This window comes from Bufo gargarizans, unplaced genomic scaffold, assembly GCF_014858855.1.
Source record: "Bufo gargarizans isolate SCDJY-AF-19 unplaced genomic scaffold, ASM1485885v1 original_scaffold_1716_pilon, whole genome shotgun sequence".
Lineage (NCBI taxonomy): Eukaryota > Metazoa > Chordata > Amphibia > Anura > Bufonidae > Bufo > Bufo gargarizans.
In genome coordinates, this window is record NW_025334479.1 from 39,228 (window position 1) to 55,292 (window position 16,065).

The 16,065-nt window shown below is 44.0% G+C and overlaps 1 protein-coding gene across 1 annotated transcript in view; it reads left to right on the top strand.

Annotated features, from left to right (window-relative positions):
• The window catches only part of SHKBP1 (SH3KBP1 binding protein 1), a 36,160-nt gene extending 20,553 nt beyond the window's left edge, over positions 1–15,607 (top strand). The window contains exons 13-18 of the mRNA XM_044274382.1: positions 8,860–9,030; positions 9,320–9,475; positions 10,046–10,142; positions 10,281–10,465; positions 11,566–11,701; positions 11,850–15,607. Of these exons, the coding sequence (XP_044130317.1) occupies positions 8,860–9,030; positions 9,320–9,475; positions 10,046–10,142; positions 10,281–10,465; positions 11,566–11,701; positions 11,850–12,396 (1,292 nt within the window). The 3' untranslated portion in view covers positions 12,397–15,607. The remainder of the gene's footprint in view (positions 1–8,859; positions 9,031–9,319; positions 9,476–10,045; positions 10,143–10,280; positions 10,466–11,565; positions 11,702–11,849) is intronic.
• Positions 15,608–16,065: the final 458 nt, after the last annotated feature.

Here is a 16,065-nt window from a genome sequence, read left to right on the forward strand (position 1 = left end):
TAAGTAAAATACAGTACAGAACCCTATATAGGGTTCTGTACTGTATTATGCAGACATCAGACCCACTGGATCTTCAAGAAACAAGTGGGTCTGGGTCAAAAAAATGTAAAAAAAAGTTAAGATAAAAAAACAAAACCTTTATCACTGAATAAAAATTAAAAAAATAAAATACACTACACATATTAGGTATCGACGCGTCCGTAACGACCTGATCTATAAAACGATCATGTTACTTTCCCCGCATGGTGAACGGCATAAAAATAATTTTGCCCACCTTACTTCCCAAAAAAGGTAATAAAAGTGATCAAAAAAGTCGCATGTACGCCAAAATAGTACCAATCAAAGCTGTCATCTCATCCCGCAAAAAATGAGACCCTACTCAAGATAATCGCCCAAAAACTGAAAAAACTATGGCTCTTAGACTATGGAAACACTAAAACATGCTTATTTTTTTTTTGTTTCAAAAATGAAATCATTGTGTAAAACTTACATAAATAAAAATAAAGTATACATATTAGGTATCGCCGCATCCATATCGACCGGCTCTATAAAAATATCACATGACCTAACCCCTCAGGTGACCACCGTAAAAATTTTTTAAATAAAACGGTGTAAAAAAAGCAATTTTTTGCCATCTTACGTCACAAAAAGTGTAACCCTGGGTTCACACCTGAGCGTTTCTGAGACGCGCGTATTTGTCGCGCGTTTTTATGTGCGTTTTTTGCAATAGTAAACGCACGTTTGACGTGCGTTTGTGTGATTGACTGCAGTGTTGTCCAATGAGTCTATGGGCCAAAACGCGCGACAAACGCCCCAAAAAAAGCTCAAGAACTTGTTTATGCGTCGGGCGTTTTACAGCGCGTCCAAACGCGCTGTAAAACGCTCAAGTGTGAACCAGGGCTATAGGGAAGCATTGAAAAATGGCTCTTAGACTATGGAGACACTAAAACATTTTTTGGGTTTTAAAAATGAAGTTATTGTATAAAACTTACATAAATAAAATAAAAAATTATACATATTAGGTATCGCCGCGTCCGTGACAACCTGCTCTATAAAATTACCACATGATCTAACCTGTCAGATGAATGTTGTAAATAACCCAAAAAAACGGGCCAAAAAAGCTATTTCTTGTTACCTTGCCGCACAAAAAGTGTAATATAGAGCAACCAAAAATCATATGTACCCTAAACTAGTACCAACAAAACTGCCACCCTATCCCGTAGTTTCTAAAATGGGGTCACTTTTTTGAAGTTTCTACTCTAGGGGTGCATCAGGGGGGCTTCAAATGGGACATGGTGTCAAAAAACCAGTCCAGCAAAATCTGCCTTCCAAAAACCGTATGGCATTCCTTTCCTTCTGCGCCCTGCCGTGTGCCCGTACAGCGGTTTACGACCACATATGGGGTGTTTCTGTAAACTACAGAATCAGGGCCATAAATAATGAGTTTTGTTTGGCTGTTAACCCTTGCTTTGTAACTGGAAAAAAGATATTAAAGGGGTTCTGCACTTTCAATTAACTGATGCTCTATCCTCTGGATAGATCATCAGCTTCTGATCGGCGGGGGTCCGACACCCGGGACCCCCGCCGATCAGCTGTTTCAGAAGGCAGCGGCGCTCCAGCAGCGCCGCGGCCTTCTCACTGTTTACCGCCGGGCCGCCCGCCCACTGTCGTCACGACTTGTATCAACTAGAGTGGGCGCGGCTAAGCTCTGTTCACTTGAATGGAGCTTAGCCGCGCCCACTCTAATTGATACAAGTCGTGACGTCAGTGGGCGGGCGGCCCGGCGGTAAACAGTGAGAAGGCCGCGGCGCTGCTGGAGCGCCGCTGCCTTCTGAAACAGCTGATCGGCGGGGGTCCCGGGTGTCGGACCCCCGCCGATCAGAAGCTGATGATCTATCCAGAGGATAGATCATCAGTTAATTGAAAGCGCAGAACCCCTTTAAAATGGAAAATCTGCCAAAAAAGTGAAATTTTGAAATTGTATCTCTATTTTCCATTAAATCTTATGCAACACCTAAAGGGTTAACAAAGTTTGTAAAATCAGTTTTGAATACCTTGTTGGGTGTAGTTTCTTAGATGGGGTCACTTTTATGGAGTTTCTACTCTAGGGGTGCATCAGGGGGCTTCAAATGGGACATGGTGTCAAAAAAACAGTCCAGCAAAATCTGGCTTCCAAAAACCATACGGCACACCTTTCACTCTACGCCCTACTATGTGCCCGTAGAGTAGTTTACGGCCACAAATGGGGTGTTTCTGTAAACGGCAGAGTCAGGGCAATAAAGATACAGTCTTGTTTGGCTGTTAACCCTTGCTTTGTTAGTGGAAAAAATGGGTTAAAATGGAAAATTAGGCAAAAAAATTAAATTCTCAAATTTCATCCCCATTTGCCAATAACTCTTGTGCAACACCTAAAGGTTTTTTTTTGGGCGGTTTCTATTATGCAAGCCTCGCAAAGTGACTTCAGACCTGTAGTGGTCCCTAAAAATTGGGTTTTTGAAAATTTCTGAAAAATTTCAAGATTTGCTTCTAAGCCTTGTAACATCCCCAAAAAATAAAATATCATTCCCAAAATAATTCAAACGTGAAGTAGACATATGGGGAATGTTAAGTCATCACAATTTTTGGGGGTATTACTATGTATTACAGAAGTAGAGAAACTGAAACTTAGAAATTTGCTAATTTTTCCAATTTTTTGGTAAAATAGGTATTTTTTTTATGCAAAAAAATTTACTTTTTTGACCCAATTTTAGCATTGTCATGAAGTACAATATGTGACGAAAAAACAATCTCAGAATGGCCCGGATAAGTCAAAGTGTTTTAAAGTTATCACCACTTAAAGTGACACTGGTCAGATTTGCAAAAAATGGCCAAGTCCTTAAGGTGAAAATGAGCCAGGTCCTTAAGGTGAAGTAAGGCTGGGTTAAAGGGGTTTTCTCAGAATTGGCAGTTTGGACTCCTCAGGCTGTGGGTCGGTCTCCAGCAGTTATCAGCATATATTGACTTATTGCGGATCTGGACCCATTCACTTTTTGCTAAAATTTTATTTTCTTTTTATATATTTTTGCAGCACTGTATGTTCCCCAAGAGGTCTTTAACCACCTCCGGACCGCCTAACGCGCCGATGCGTCCGGAAGGTGGTTGCTTTTCTCCTCCTGGACGCATCGGCGCGTCATCTCGCGAGACGCGAGATTTCCTGTGAACGCGCGCACACAGGCGCGCGCGCTCACAGGAACGGAAGGTAAGCGAGTGGATCTCCAGCCTGCCAGCGGCGATCGCTCGCTGGCAGGCTGGAGATCCGAATTTTTTAACCCCTAACAGGTATATTAGACGCTGTTTTCATAACAGCGTCTAATATACCTCCTACCTGGTCCTCTGGTGGTCCCTTTTGTTAGGATCGACCACCAGAGGACTCAGGTAGGTCAGTACAGTCCCACCAAACACCACACTACACTACACTACACCCCCCCCCCCCCCCGGTCACTTATTAACCCCTTATAAACCCCTGATCACCCCATATAAACTCCCTGATCACCCCCCTGTCATTGATCACCGCCCTGTCATTGATCACCCCCCTGTCAGGCTCCGTTCAGACGTCCGCATGATTTTTACGGATCCGATCCATGTATCCATGGATCCGTAAAAATCATGCGGACGTCTGAATGGAGCCTTACAGGGGGGTGATCAATGACAGGCGGGTGATCACCCATATACACTCCCTGATCACCCCCTGTCATTGATCACCGCCCTGTCAGGCTCCATTCAGACGTCCGCATGATTTTTACGGATCCGATCCATGTATCCATGGATCCGTAAAAATCATGCGGACGTCTGAATGGAGCCTTACAGGGGGGTGATCACCCATATACACTCCCTGATCACCCCCTGTCATTGATCACCCCCCTGTCAGGCTCCATTCAGACGTCCGCATGATTTTTACGGATCCGATCCATGGATCCATGGATCCGTAAAAATCATGCGGACGTCTGAATGGAGCCTTACAGGGGGGGTGATCAGTGACAGGGGGGTGATCACCCTGATTACCCTGATCACCCCCTGTCATTGATAACCCCCCTGTAAGGCTCCATTCAGACGTCCGCATGCGTTCTGTGGATCCGATCCATGTATCCATGGATCCGTAAAAAATCATGCGGATGTCTGAATGGAGCCTTACAGGGGGGGTGATCAGTGACAGGGGGGTGATCACCCTGATTACCCTGATCACCCCCTGTCATTGATAACCCCCCTGTAAGGCTCCATTCAGACGTCCGCATGCGTTCTGTGGATCCGATCCATGTATCCATGGATCCGTAAAAAATCATGCGGATGTCTGAATGGAGCCTTACAGGGGGGGTGATCAGTGACAGGGGGGTGATCACCCTGATTACCCTGATCACCCCCTGTCATTGATAACCCCCCTGTAAGGCTCCATTCAGACGTCCGCATGCGTTCTGTGGATCCGATCCATGTATCCATGGATCCGTAAAAAATCATGCGGATGTCTGAATGGAGCCTTACAGGGGGGTGATCAGTGACAGGGGGGTGATCACCCTGATTACCCTGATCACCCCCTGTCATTGATAACCCCCCTGTAAGGCTCCATTCAGACGTCCGCATGCGTTTTGTGGATCCGATCCATGTATCCATGGATCCGTAAAAAATCATGCGGATGTCTGAATGGAGCCTTACAGGGGGGGTGATCAGTGACAGGGGGGTGATTACCCTGATCACCCCCTGTCATTGATAACCCCCCTGTAAGGCTCCATTCAGACGTCCGCATGCGTTCTGTGGATCCGATCCATGTATCCATGGATCCGTAAAAATCATGCGGACGTCTGAATGGAGCCTTACAGGGGGGGTGATCAGTGACAGGGGGGTGATTACCCTGATCACCCCCTGTCATTGATAACCCCCCTGTAAGGCTCCATTCAGACGTCCGCATGCGTTTTGTGGATCCGATCCATGTATCCATGGATCCGTAAAAAAATCATGCGGATGTCTGAATGGAGCCTTACAGGGGGGGGTGATCAATGACAGGGGGTGATCAGGGAGTCTATATGGGTGATCACCCCCCTGTCATTGATCACCCCCCTGTCATTGATCACTCCCCCCCTGGTAAGGCTCCATTCAGCCATTTTTTTTGGCACAAGTTAGCGGAAATTTTTTGTTTGTTTTTGTTTTCGTTTTTTCTTACAAAGTCTCATATTCCACTAACTTGTGTCAAAAAATAAAATCTCACATGGACGCACCATACCCCTCACGGAATCCAAATGCGTAAACATTTTTAGACATTTATATTCCAGACTTCTCACGCTTTAGGGCCCCTAAAAAGCCAGGGCAGTATAAATACCCCACATGTGACCCCATTTCGGAAAGAAGACACCCCAAGGTATTCCGTGAGGGGCATATTGAGTCCATGAAAGATTGAAATTTTTGTCCTAAGTTAGCGGAAAGTGAGACTTTGTGAGAAAAAAAACAAAAAAAATCAATATCCGCTAACTTATGCAAAAAAAAAAAAAATTCTAGGAACTCGCCAGGCCCCTCATTGAATACCTCGGGGTGTCTTCTTTCCAAAGTGGGGTCACATGTGGGGTATTTATACTGCCCTGGCTTTTTAGGGGCCCGAAAGTGTGAGAAGAAGTCTGGGATCCAAATGTCTAAAAATGCCCTCCTAAAAGGAATTTTGGCCCCTTTGCGCATCTAGGCTGCAAAAAAGTGTCACACATCTGGTATCGCCGTACTCAGGAGAAGTTGGGGAATGTGTTTTGGGGTGTCATTTTACATATACCCATGCTGGGTGAGAAAAGTATCTTGGTCAAATGCCAACTTTGTATAAAAAAAATGGGAAAAGTTGTCTTTTGCCAAGATATTTCTCTCACCCAGCATGGGTATATGTAAAATGACCCCCCAAAACACATTCCCCAACTTCTCCTGAGTACGGCGATACCAGATGTGTGACACTTTTTTGCAGCCAAGGTGGGCAAAGGGGCACCTTTCAGATTTCGCAGGCCATTTTTTACACATTTTGATTTCAAGGTACTTCTTACACATTTGGGCCCCTAAATTGCCAGGGCAGTATAACTACGCCACAAGTGACCCCATTTTGGAAAGAAGACACCCCAAGGTATTCCGTGGGGGGCACGGCGAGTTCCTAGAATTTTTTATTTTTTGTCACAATTTAGCGGAAAATGATGATTTTTCTTTTTTTTTTCTTTTTTCCTTACAAAGTCTCATATTCCACTAACTTGCGACAAAAAATAAAAAATTCTAGGAACTCGCAGTGCCCCTCACGGAATACCTTGGGGTGTCTTCTTTCCAAAATGGGGTCACTTGTGGCGTAGTTATACTGCCCTGGCAATTTAGGGGCCCAAATGTGTGAGAAGAACTTTGCAATCAAAATGTGTAAAAAATGCCCTGCAAAATCCGAAAGGTGCACTTTGGAATATGTGCCCCTTTGCCCACCTTGGCAGCAAAAAAGTGTGACACATCTGGTATCGCCGTACTCAGGAGAAGTTGGGCAATGTGTTTTGGGGTGTCATTTTACATATACCCATGCTGGGTGAGAAAAATATCTTGGTCAAATGCCAACTTTGTATAAAAAAATTGGAAAAGTTGTCTTTTGCCAAGATATTTCTCTCACCCAGCATGGGTATATGTAAAATGACAGCCCAAAACACATTCCCCAACTTCTCCTGAGTACGGCGATACCAGATGTGTGACACTTTTTTGATGCCAAGGTGGGCAAAGGGGCACATATTCCAAAGTGCACCTTTCGGATTTCACCGGTCATTTTTTACAGATTTTGATTGCAAAGTACTTCTCACACATTTGGGCCCCTAAATTGCCAGGGCAGTATAACTACGCCACAAGTGACCCCATTTTGGAAAGAAGACACCCCAAGGTATTCCTGTGAGGGGCATGGTGAGTTCCTAGAATTTTTTATTTTTTGTCGCAAGTTAGTGGAATATGAGACTTTGTAAGAAAAAAAAAAAAAATAAAAAATCATCATCATTTTCCGCTAACTTGTGACAAAAAATAAAAAGTTCTATGAACTCACTATGCCCATCAGCGAATACCTTAGGGTGTCTACTTTCCGAAATGGGGTCATTTGTGGGGTTTTTCTACTGTTTGGGCATTGTAGAACCTCAGGAAACATGACAGGTGCTCAGAAAATCAGAGCCGTTTCAAAAAGCGGAAATTCACATTTTTGTACCATAGTTTGTAAATGCTATAACTTTTACCCAAACCATTTTTTTTTTTGCCCAAACATTTTTTTTTTATCAAAGACATGTAGAACTATAAATTTAGCGAAAAATTTATATATGGATGTCGTTTTTTTTGCAAAATTTCACAGCTGAAAGTGAAAAATGTCATTTTTTTGCAAAAAAATCGTTACATTTTGATTAATAACAAAAAAAGTAAAAATGTCAGCAGCAATAAAATACCACCAAATGAAAGCTCCATTAGTGAGAAGAAAAGGAGGTAAAATTCATTTGGGTGGTAAGTTGCATGACCGAGCGATAAACGGTGAAAGTAGTGTAGTGCCGAAGTGTAAAAAGTGGCCTGGTCATGAAGGGGGTTTCACCTAGCGGGGCTGAAGTGGTTAAAAGACCTCTGGGGGACACTGCCTTTTTTTTTTTTTTTTTTACTTTTAATATATATATTTGCCACATAATTTGTCCTCAAAAGGTCCATAAAACACCTTTTGGGGACACAGACTTTTTTGCACTATTTCCAGCTGGTTAGGCTCTGCAGTCCTCTGCCCCTGACACCCTGCTTCTGCCTTTTCCTCGGCTCCCCCACTGTCTCCGACAGCCCGGGACCCGTCCTGCTCCTGCTACAGTGCGGGACCAGGAGCTGTAATGCTCCTCGATGCAGTGCTGCGGGCAGAAACACAGCTGATTGCACGATCAGCTGTGTCTCTGTCCAGGAGGATGGGGGCCGCAAACCTTGGCTCTGGGGGACGCATGCGGGCCGCAGGTTGTGCACCCCTGGTCTAGACTCTATAGTTCATGACTAAAGTAAAATCTACTGACCAATGTATTTTAGAAAATGTTGTCTTTTAACTGTCCCTTTATGTTGAAAGCGAATCTTTTGTGACTAGTTAGAAAACCTCTTTTAATCCTGTTTTCTCTAGCAGATCTGAGATGAGTGCAACCATTCCATCCCAGTGCGGAGGAGCTTCACTACTGAGCATCTACATCAGGCATGTCCAAACTGCGGCCCTCCAGCTGTTGCAAAAACTACAACTCCCAGCATGCCCTAATAGCTGTAAGCTATCCAGGCATGCTGGGAGTTGTAGTTTTGCAACAGTTGGAGGGCCGCAGTTTGGACATGCCTGATCTACATAAAGGGCAGCACCCAATTATCTCAACTAAAAGCTTAGATCCTTTAGATTAGGAATAGAACAGACATTTATAGGATATTTCATCATTTTCCCAAATTCTTATGAAAATATATTCAGCACATACTGCATTGAACTAAGTTTACCAATTTATTATATATTTTTGGAGTCTGAGTCGGTCCATTTTATAACCACTCCGACTCCACAGCCCTGGAGAGAAGCGCAATCATCAAATGTAGAAAGGGAAATCGGCCCAGGAATGAAGCACTGCTGAGAACTAGTGTATGTAGCAGCATGCTGGACAGACATCCCTCACATCGAGCATGCATCACTGGGAGGGTCACAGCCACGTGAGAAAAGTCTGAAACTAGGAACAGGTTGCATACTGCATATCGGGGCATGTGAAAATGAGTGAAGATTGCACACTGTTTACCTTGTCATGTTTGCCATGTCAAAGTTGTCCATAGCTCAACTCATTTCAGACTGAAAATGCGCATTACTTTACTTTCCTTTTACAGGTGATAGTGGTAATTGGATTGAGATTGCATATGGCACAAGTTCTGGAGTTGTCAGAGTTATAGTTCAGCACCCGGAGACTGTTGGGTCTGGACCTCAGTTGTTCCAGACCTTTACTGTCCACCGTAGCCCAGTCACTAAAATCATGCTGTCAGAACGACACCTCATATCAGGTAATAAAATATTATTATTTTTGTTTGCATGAATGCACCTAGAACCCCTTATGAGCCTAATGTAGATTAATTTTCAGATGCTTTCCAATGTGATTTATAATGCAGACTATTAGGCACCCTTAACCCATAAGGTACAAATAGTGAAATACACAGTCTTTAGTCTTTCCATAGAAGAATCTGCTAAGGGTATGCTATAGATATTAGTTTTCACAGTATACTAGAGTAGATTTTACTTTATATAAGAGCAATTATTGCAGCTGTAACCCCCAGTACTTTTTGTCCCACTCAGTTTGTGCAGATAATAATCATGTGCGCACGTGGACTGTCACTCGCTTCCGTGGTATGATTTCCACCCAGCCTGGATCCACACCTTTGGCGTCTTTCAAAATCCTTTCTCTAGAAGATATTGATGGGCATGCAGGCTGCAGTGCGGGGAATGACATTGGTAACTCTTATACTCCATTATTACTATACTCGCATATAGCACTGATATATTCCGCAGCGCTTCACAGACATTATCATCACTTGCTGTCCACAGTGGAGCTCACAATCTAAGTTTGAAACCGAAGTACCCGGAGGAAACCCACACAGACATGGAGAGAACGTACAAACTCCATGCAAATGTTGTCCCAGATCGGATTCAAACCTAGAACTCCAGTGCTGTGAGGCCCCTGTGCTAACCAAGGAGTCACGATGCTGCCCACTATATACTGTACTAGTTGTGACAGCTAAAAAAAGTCATCCAATAAACTTCTTTCAGTCATCATTTGAAGGATCGCATTGTCTGTAGTTGTAGAGATTCTGCTGCACTGGTAGGATCACTCATTTTACTTGTGGAAGTTTGTAGAAATGTTATATGGGGAGTCCACCTTGTAAATCTAAAAAAGACATTTTATAATTATTTTAGTCAACTAAGACATTACTGACCCTAAAGAGGGTAATTTTGGTCCAGAGTACTTTTTCATTCACTGGTTCATACTATTTAGCCTGATTATCTCATGTCTTGATCTTTCAGGCCCATTCGGAGAACGAGATGACCAGCAGGTGTTTATTCAGCGCGTCGTTCCAGATTCTAACATTGTCTATGTCCGTCTGTCTTCCACTGGAAAGAGGTAATTTTATTTCAATAGTTTCTATTTCAGTGCTGTTTCCTGGGTTGTGTATATAATATATTTTCTAGGGCATTTGCAGATCTGTTTGATCTATTTTATTTTTTTCTTTCTTCTTGGATGATATATTTTTTTCTATAGGATCTGCGAGGTGCGCTCAGTGGATGGTACCTCTATTACTTCCTTCACTGTTCATGAGTGTGAAGGATCTAGCCGCATAGGCTCCCGTCCACGACGCTACCTCTTCACTGGACATGCCAGCGGTTGCCTCCAGATGTGGGATCTTACCACCGGTATGGAGGTGGCGAATAAGGGAGACACTAGAGGTATAAGCTTTCTGATCCTTTTTGGTGAATGATCAAATATAGAAGAAAAATAGGGAGAGGGGCGCTTCATATTTAGGATTGCGGTGTAATATTAAATTGCATTCCCCTAGTCGTGTTGTGCATATGATTATATAGATTCCTTGGTCAACTGCAGTCTTTAATCCTTGTCTGTTCTAACTGCTGACAATTCAGACTTGTCTGTTCTGACAACTTAGACTCTCCCGATAACTAACTGTGCAGATGCCGTGGGGGTAGAAAGTCAGTGAGCAATGTTGTCGCCGATCGCGGACACAGCCACCATTTGTCTGCTGTGTAAAACAGAAGGCACCTGACCGCAATGGTGCCGGCTTAGCTCATGAGCAGGTGACCTCTTTAAAGACCCAATATCTGCTGTACATGGTCGGTGGATGTCAGAAAGGAGTTAAAGAGAAATGGTTGTCTCTCCAAATGATTTCCTGTGTAATCTGACCTCAGACATGAAGAGACATATCTTAAAGGGGTTAATCAAAGTCTTAAAACATGCCCCCCAATGCCCGGGCCCCTCCTATAGATTATACTTACCCCGGTACTCGCGTCCCTCCGGATCCCTTCATGGCCGCCGCTGCATCTCCCTGTCGTGCGGATCAAAACATCCGGTGACTGGGGAAGCAGCCCATAGCAGGGCGCGACTGGGATGAGCCTCCCTAGCGTTACTCGCTAGTTGCAGCAGCGGACGTGCGGAGATCAGGACTGACGCAGGAGCCACAGAGCAGGCAAGTATAATCTTTGTGAGGGGCCCGGGCATTGGGGGGCATGTTTGACCCCTTTTAATGATGCCTGGAGAGTATCAAGCAAGTCCTCAGATGATAATTCATGCTGGTCAGTAGTCTAATTAATAGGACCTGTGAGCTAAACTAACTTCCCACCTCTTCACTCCCCATAATTGGGAGGGTGAAAAGAATCCAAGGGGCATTTTTGTGACCCCTTCTGTGATTTGGGAGCATCTGTTGCTAAAGCTCAAAATTAATACTTCTAGATTGCGCTTGTATTATATGCAGAAGACCATCGTCTTGTAACGTTACTTGATTTTTGCTTTCCATTCTCTTCCCTCAAACTTACAGCAGAGCAGGGTGGTCTTAGCCAGGAGGAGCTGCTGGAACAGCTGGAGCAGTGTGACCTGGCTCTGACCCGTACTCCTGAAATGAGCCCCGCCTCATCCTTCTCTCACACTGTGAACCCTCGTGCATCAATATCCAGGTATGTTTGGCCGGATACTGTAACGTGTCTTACTAGCACAATAGCCTTTTTGTCATCATTAGTGTGTCTTCTTCTTCTTTTTTTTTTTTTTTTTTTTTTTTTTTTTTTCCTCCATAACTCTTCCCGTTTTATGGTCCTTTTCCTGCAGCTTGCAGTCCCAGCTGAGTGACGGCACACGTGATCGATTCTCAAGGCTCGTTATGTCGTCTTCACTTCGTCTGCAGCCTGCAACTAATCGCCCGTCCGAGGCTTGGGCCTCCCTCTGCAGTTTGCAGCCACACCTATCAGGCAGCTTCCACTCATTGCACCGGTCAGACACACTGCCTCGTTCAAGCGCAAAACCCAGTAAAGCTCAGATCAACCAGCTCAAAGTTGATGCCCAAGGCTCTAACCCACAGTCTCCCCATATCAGTGGTAATTTTGTGGAGCGTTGTCAAGAGCTTGCCCGTTTCACGGAGTCCCACCAGTCTGACTCCCGCCGATCTAGCATCGATGTGACTGCCAACCGAGCCAAGCCATCACGGAGCTCTGCGTCATTGAGACGACCCGCCTCACCGGCCCCTCAGCAGCCACCGGCTCTTTGCATTGCCCCATCTCCTTCTCAATCCTCTGCAGCAGTATTCGACATTCCCACACCTTCGCCATCACCTCCCAAACTCCCACCAAAGCCCAGATTGAATGAGACTTCCTTTTAACCATTGCAGCGCTGAGAAGCCGCAGTGAAAGAGTGTCGTTCATGTTGGCGAACGTGTACTCTTCTAGAGCATATTGAAAGTATTATGTATATTCATTGCCAGCTGCTGAGCTCAGTATTGACTGGGGATTCTCTTGCCTATTCCACATATTCTCCTATTTATTATGGATCCATAACCCGTTCAGTTTATTTTACTTCACAAATTTTACTATAATTTTCTAAAAGCAGAAGCAACAGCAATACGAAATGAAGTCCCAATTCACACCTTTGGATTTTGCTGTGTGCCTTATTACAACAGTGGTGTTACTCATTGGTGCCTTTCCCGAGTGCCCTTCTGACTCTGGGCATTGTACCAGCGTAACTGATAATACAGGGTCAATGAATAATGTTATAATGTGCTTCTAACCAGGTATAATAGGATATGGACAACATTTGAAGCAATCACTGTGAACACAAACAGGGAAATCGTTATACTGTGCTCTGTCATCTGTTGGCGTTGTCCAGCACATATTATATATTGCTATATGTAACTAGTATTCTAACCTATCATGTCTATAGATGGTCATTGTTCATGTCATGCCACTATCTCTGTAAACTTACCCTGTGGGAAGGATTGTACTTTGGAAATGGGGCGTTTTGGGTTTACCGAGCTATACCTCTGCTGTTTGCCCTCCAGCAATTTAGTTTGCATATATAGTGCAGCATAGACTGTTATTAAAGAATAACACAGAGGCTCTTGTTTTCACCTTTGTGTATACATGTTTAAAGGGGTTCTCCGGGCTATAGGTATTAATGACCTGTCCTCAGGATAGGTCATCCATATCAGATCGGTGTGTTCCCTGCCATTCAGCTGTTTCAGGCAGCCGCCAGGGCCGGAAACTATACAGTGTATGGAGCTAGAAGCAGGTAACTCTGTACACTCTGTAGAGGCCGGCCCGGGGGACGTCAGCTTAACTCTCATTTAAGTGAATGGGGGCTGAACTGCAGTACTCTGCCACCGAAAACTACACAATGTACAAAGCCTTCTGCTTCATACACTGTTAGGTTTCCTGCACTGCATCTGCATAGCACCCCTTTAATGTCCGACAGACCTCCATTGTCATGATCCCTGGGGGACTCGGCAGTCCGTCTTCCACTGATCAGATAAATGTTGCCTGTCCTTTTGAATTAACTATCCTGTGATATGTTGTTATGATGGAACAACCCGTTTAATGTCTGACACATAATGGTAATCACTTGTTATTTGATGATCTGAGGACCTGATCTAAATCATGATCAGAAATGAATGAGACCTTTTAAACATTGGATAAACAGTGATAAAAGCTATCCCCTCCACCTCCACCTTTATATCGCTGTCCATAGAGATGAGATGTAGCTTATTAGACCCTGGTTATGGACCCTCTGTTTCTCTAACTATTGGATCCCCTCCAGACTCTTCCCATGGATGAGCAAGTAGGGATCTTAGTAGTTGTTAGATGTATGTTTGGTGCTACGCTGACTGTATGTGAGGTAAAAAGGAAAAGGTGTCCGAAAATGTTTTCCCTTTCCCTTAACAATTATTTTTTTAATGGGAACGCAAGTCTTGGATGCAGTCGAGTAAAGAAATGTAAAAAAGGGACAAACCCTTAAAAGGGTATTCTGCTTTGTATCGGCATCCTTTAAAATAATCATTTATGAAGATGGCTGTAATATTGTAATATATTTATTACTCCTTTTATCGCTCCTATCTTCCGTTCTGGGCTGTGGTCACATGACCATGTCCATGCAGCTCTGCCTTATTTCCTGTGATGTAATGTCCATGGGCGGAGCAATGATAAGGGAGGGTCTGCATAACTAGCTGGATGGGAGGGGCTATACACCAGCTGGGCGGTGCTGGAGGTGTGGCAGAGGGAGAAGTGCATCATGGGTTTGGTTGGATACAGGAAGTGCTACATACAGGATTTAAAGGGGTTGTCTCATCATTGACAATGGGGGCATATCGCTTGCATACGCCACCATTGTCTTATAGGTGCGGGTCCCACCTCTGGGACCTGCACCTATCTAGAGAACAGAGCCTCGCAAAGTAGTGGCTGGAGGCTGACGACTTGCAGCAGAAATTACATTTCGCAGCATGCCGTATCTTTTGTGGAAACTGCATCTGAGATCGCCAGGGTGCAGGGCAAACATTGTAGGAGATGTAGTGCTGTGGTCCCTTGGATCGTGAGGATCCTGTCGGTCACCTCCCCACCAGCTTGTCCTAGAGATATGCTGTCACTTGGTGTATTTGGAAAAACCTTTTAAAAAGCAGCAAAAATTTTATAATCGAGTCCTGCATTTGGACTGGTCAAGAAAAATTAAAGGACAGGGGCTCCGTAAATATCCTTTACTCCTCATGCAAACAACGTAAGCATTTTGCACTCTGCTTACTGAATCCACAAAATATAGAAGTGGTCCATGTGCTGTCTGCACTTATATTGCGGACCTGTTGACTTAAAGAAAATAGAACATGTCCTATACCTGTCCCTAAATGCAGACCACAGGCCCATTGTTTAAGTCAATGAGTCCACAAAAAAATGCGGACGGCACATGGACTGCTTCTGTAATATGCGGATCCATGTTTAGCGGTGCACAAAATACTTACGGTTGTGTGAGTGAGGCCTTAAAGGGATTTTCTGAGACTTTACTACTGATGATCTATCCTCTGGATAGGTCATCAGTATCTAAACGGTGGGGGTCAGCTGGGCGCTCGCAGGAATGCCGCAGTCTTCTCTCAGCTTTTCCTACGTTGGTGACGTCACGTTCATCAGTCACAAGGCGCAGCTCAGTCCCATAGAAGTGAATGGAGCTGAACACAATACCAAGCACAGACGCTATACAATGTACGGTGCTGTGCTTGCTGAGCTGACAGAAGGCCGCAACAAGGGGGTTCCTTCTCCAACAGCTGATTGGTGGGAGTATCTGACCTCCACCGATCTTTTGATGTATCCTGAGGATAGGTCATCAGTTATAAAGTCTTGGAAAACCTTTAATTGCATCAGAAGTGGAGTGACGGCGTCCTGAATCCATTCCTGCTCAGGACAGTATATTGCATTAATAATGCTTAGTGCCATTATTTTTATTAGGACATTTTTATTTTTGTGCGTTTTTTTTTTTTTTGTATTGTATGTATGATGCCTTCTGTCATCTGACTGTTTCTATAATGTTAATAATAAAAATAAGATCTGTCCACTTTTTTCTTTTGTACATCATTTTATTTTTCCTTTTTTGTAATAAACGTGTATTGCCAAATCTACAGGTGTTGAGCAGAACAAGTCCAAGGTTCTCTAGAATTGGTTTAAATCCTTTTAAAAGGTACGTACCGTTTTTTTCATGCTGCTTCACAGTTGTACTGGCGCCATTTTAGAGAATATAGCCGGTTAGGCTACTTTCACAATTGCGTTGTTTTCCGGTATTGACATCCGACAGTCCTCATGCATTCTGAATGGAAAGAGATACGTTCAGGATGTCTTCCATTCCGGCAGCATTCCGTTTTGTGACCGAAAAACAGAAAAAAATTGATTCGGCACTGAAAACAACGTAAGTCAATGGTGACGGATCCCTATTTTTTAGGAGCCTTTTTACTTTTTTTTCCGTTTTGATTTCACACAACCACCTCCTAAAGGAACGGATGCCTCCTGATGTGCAAAATTAA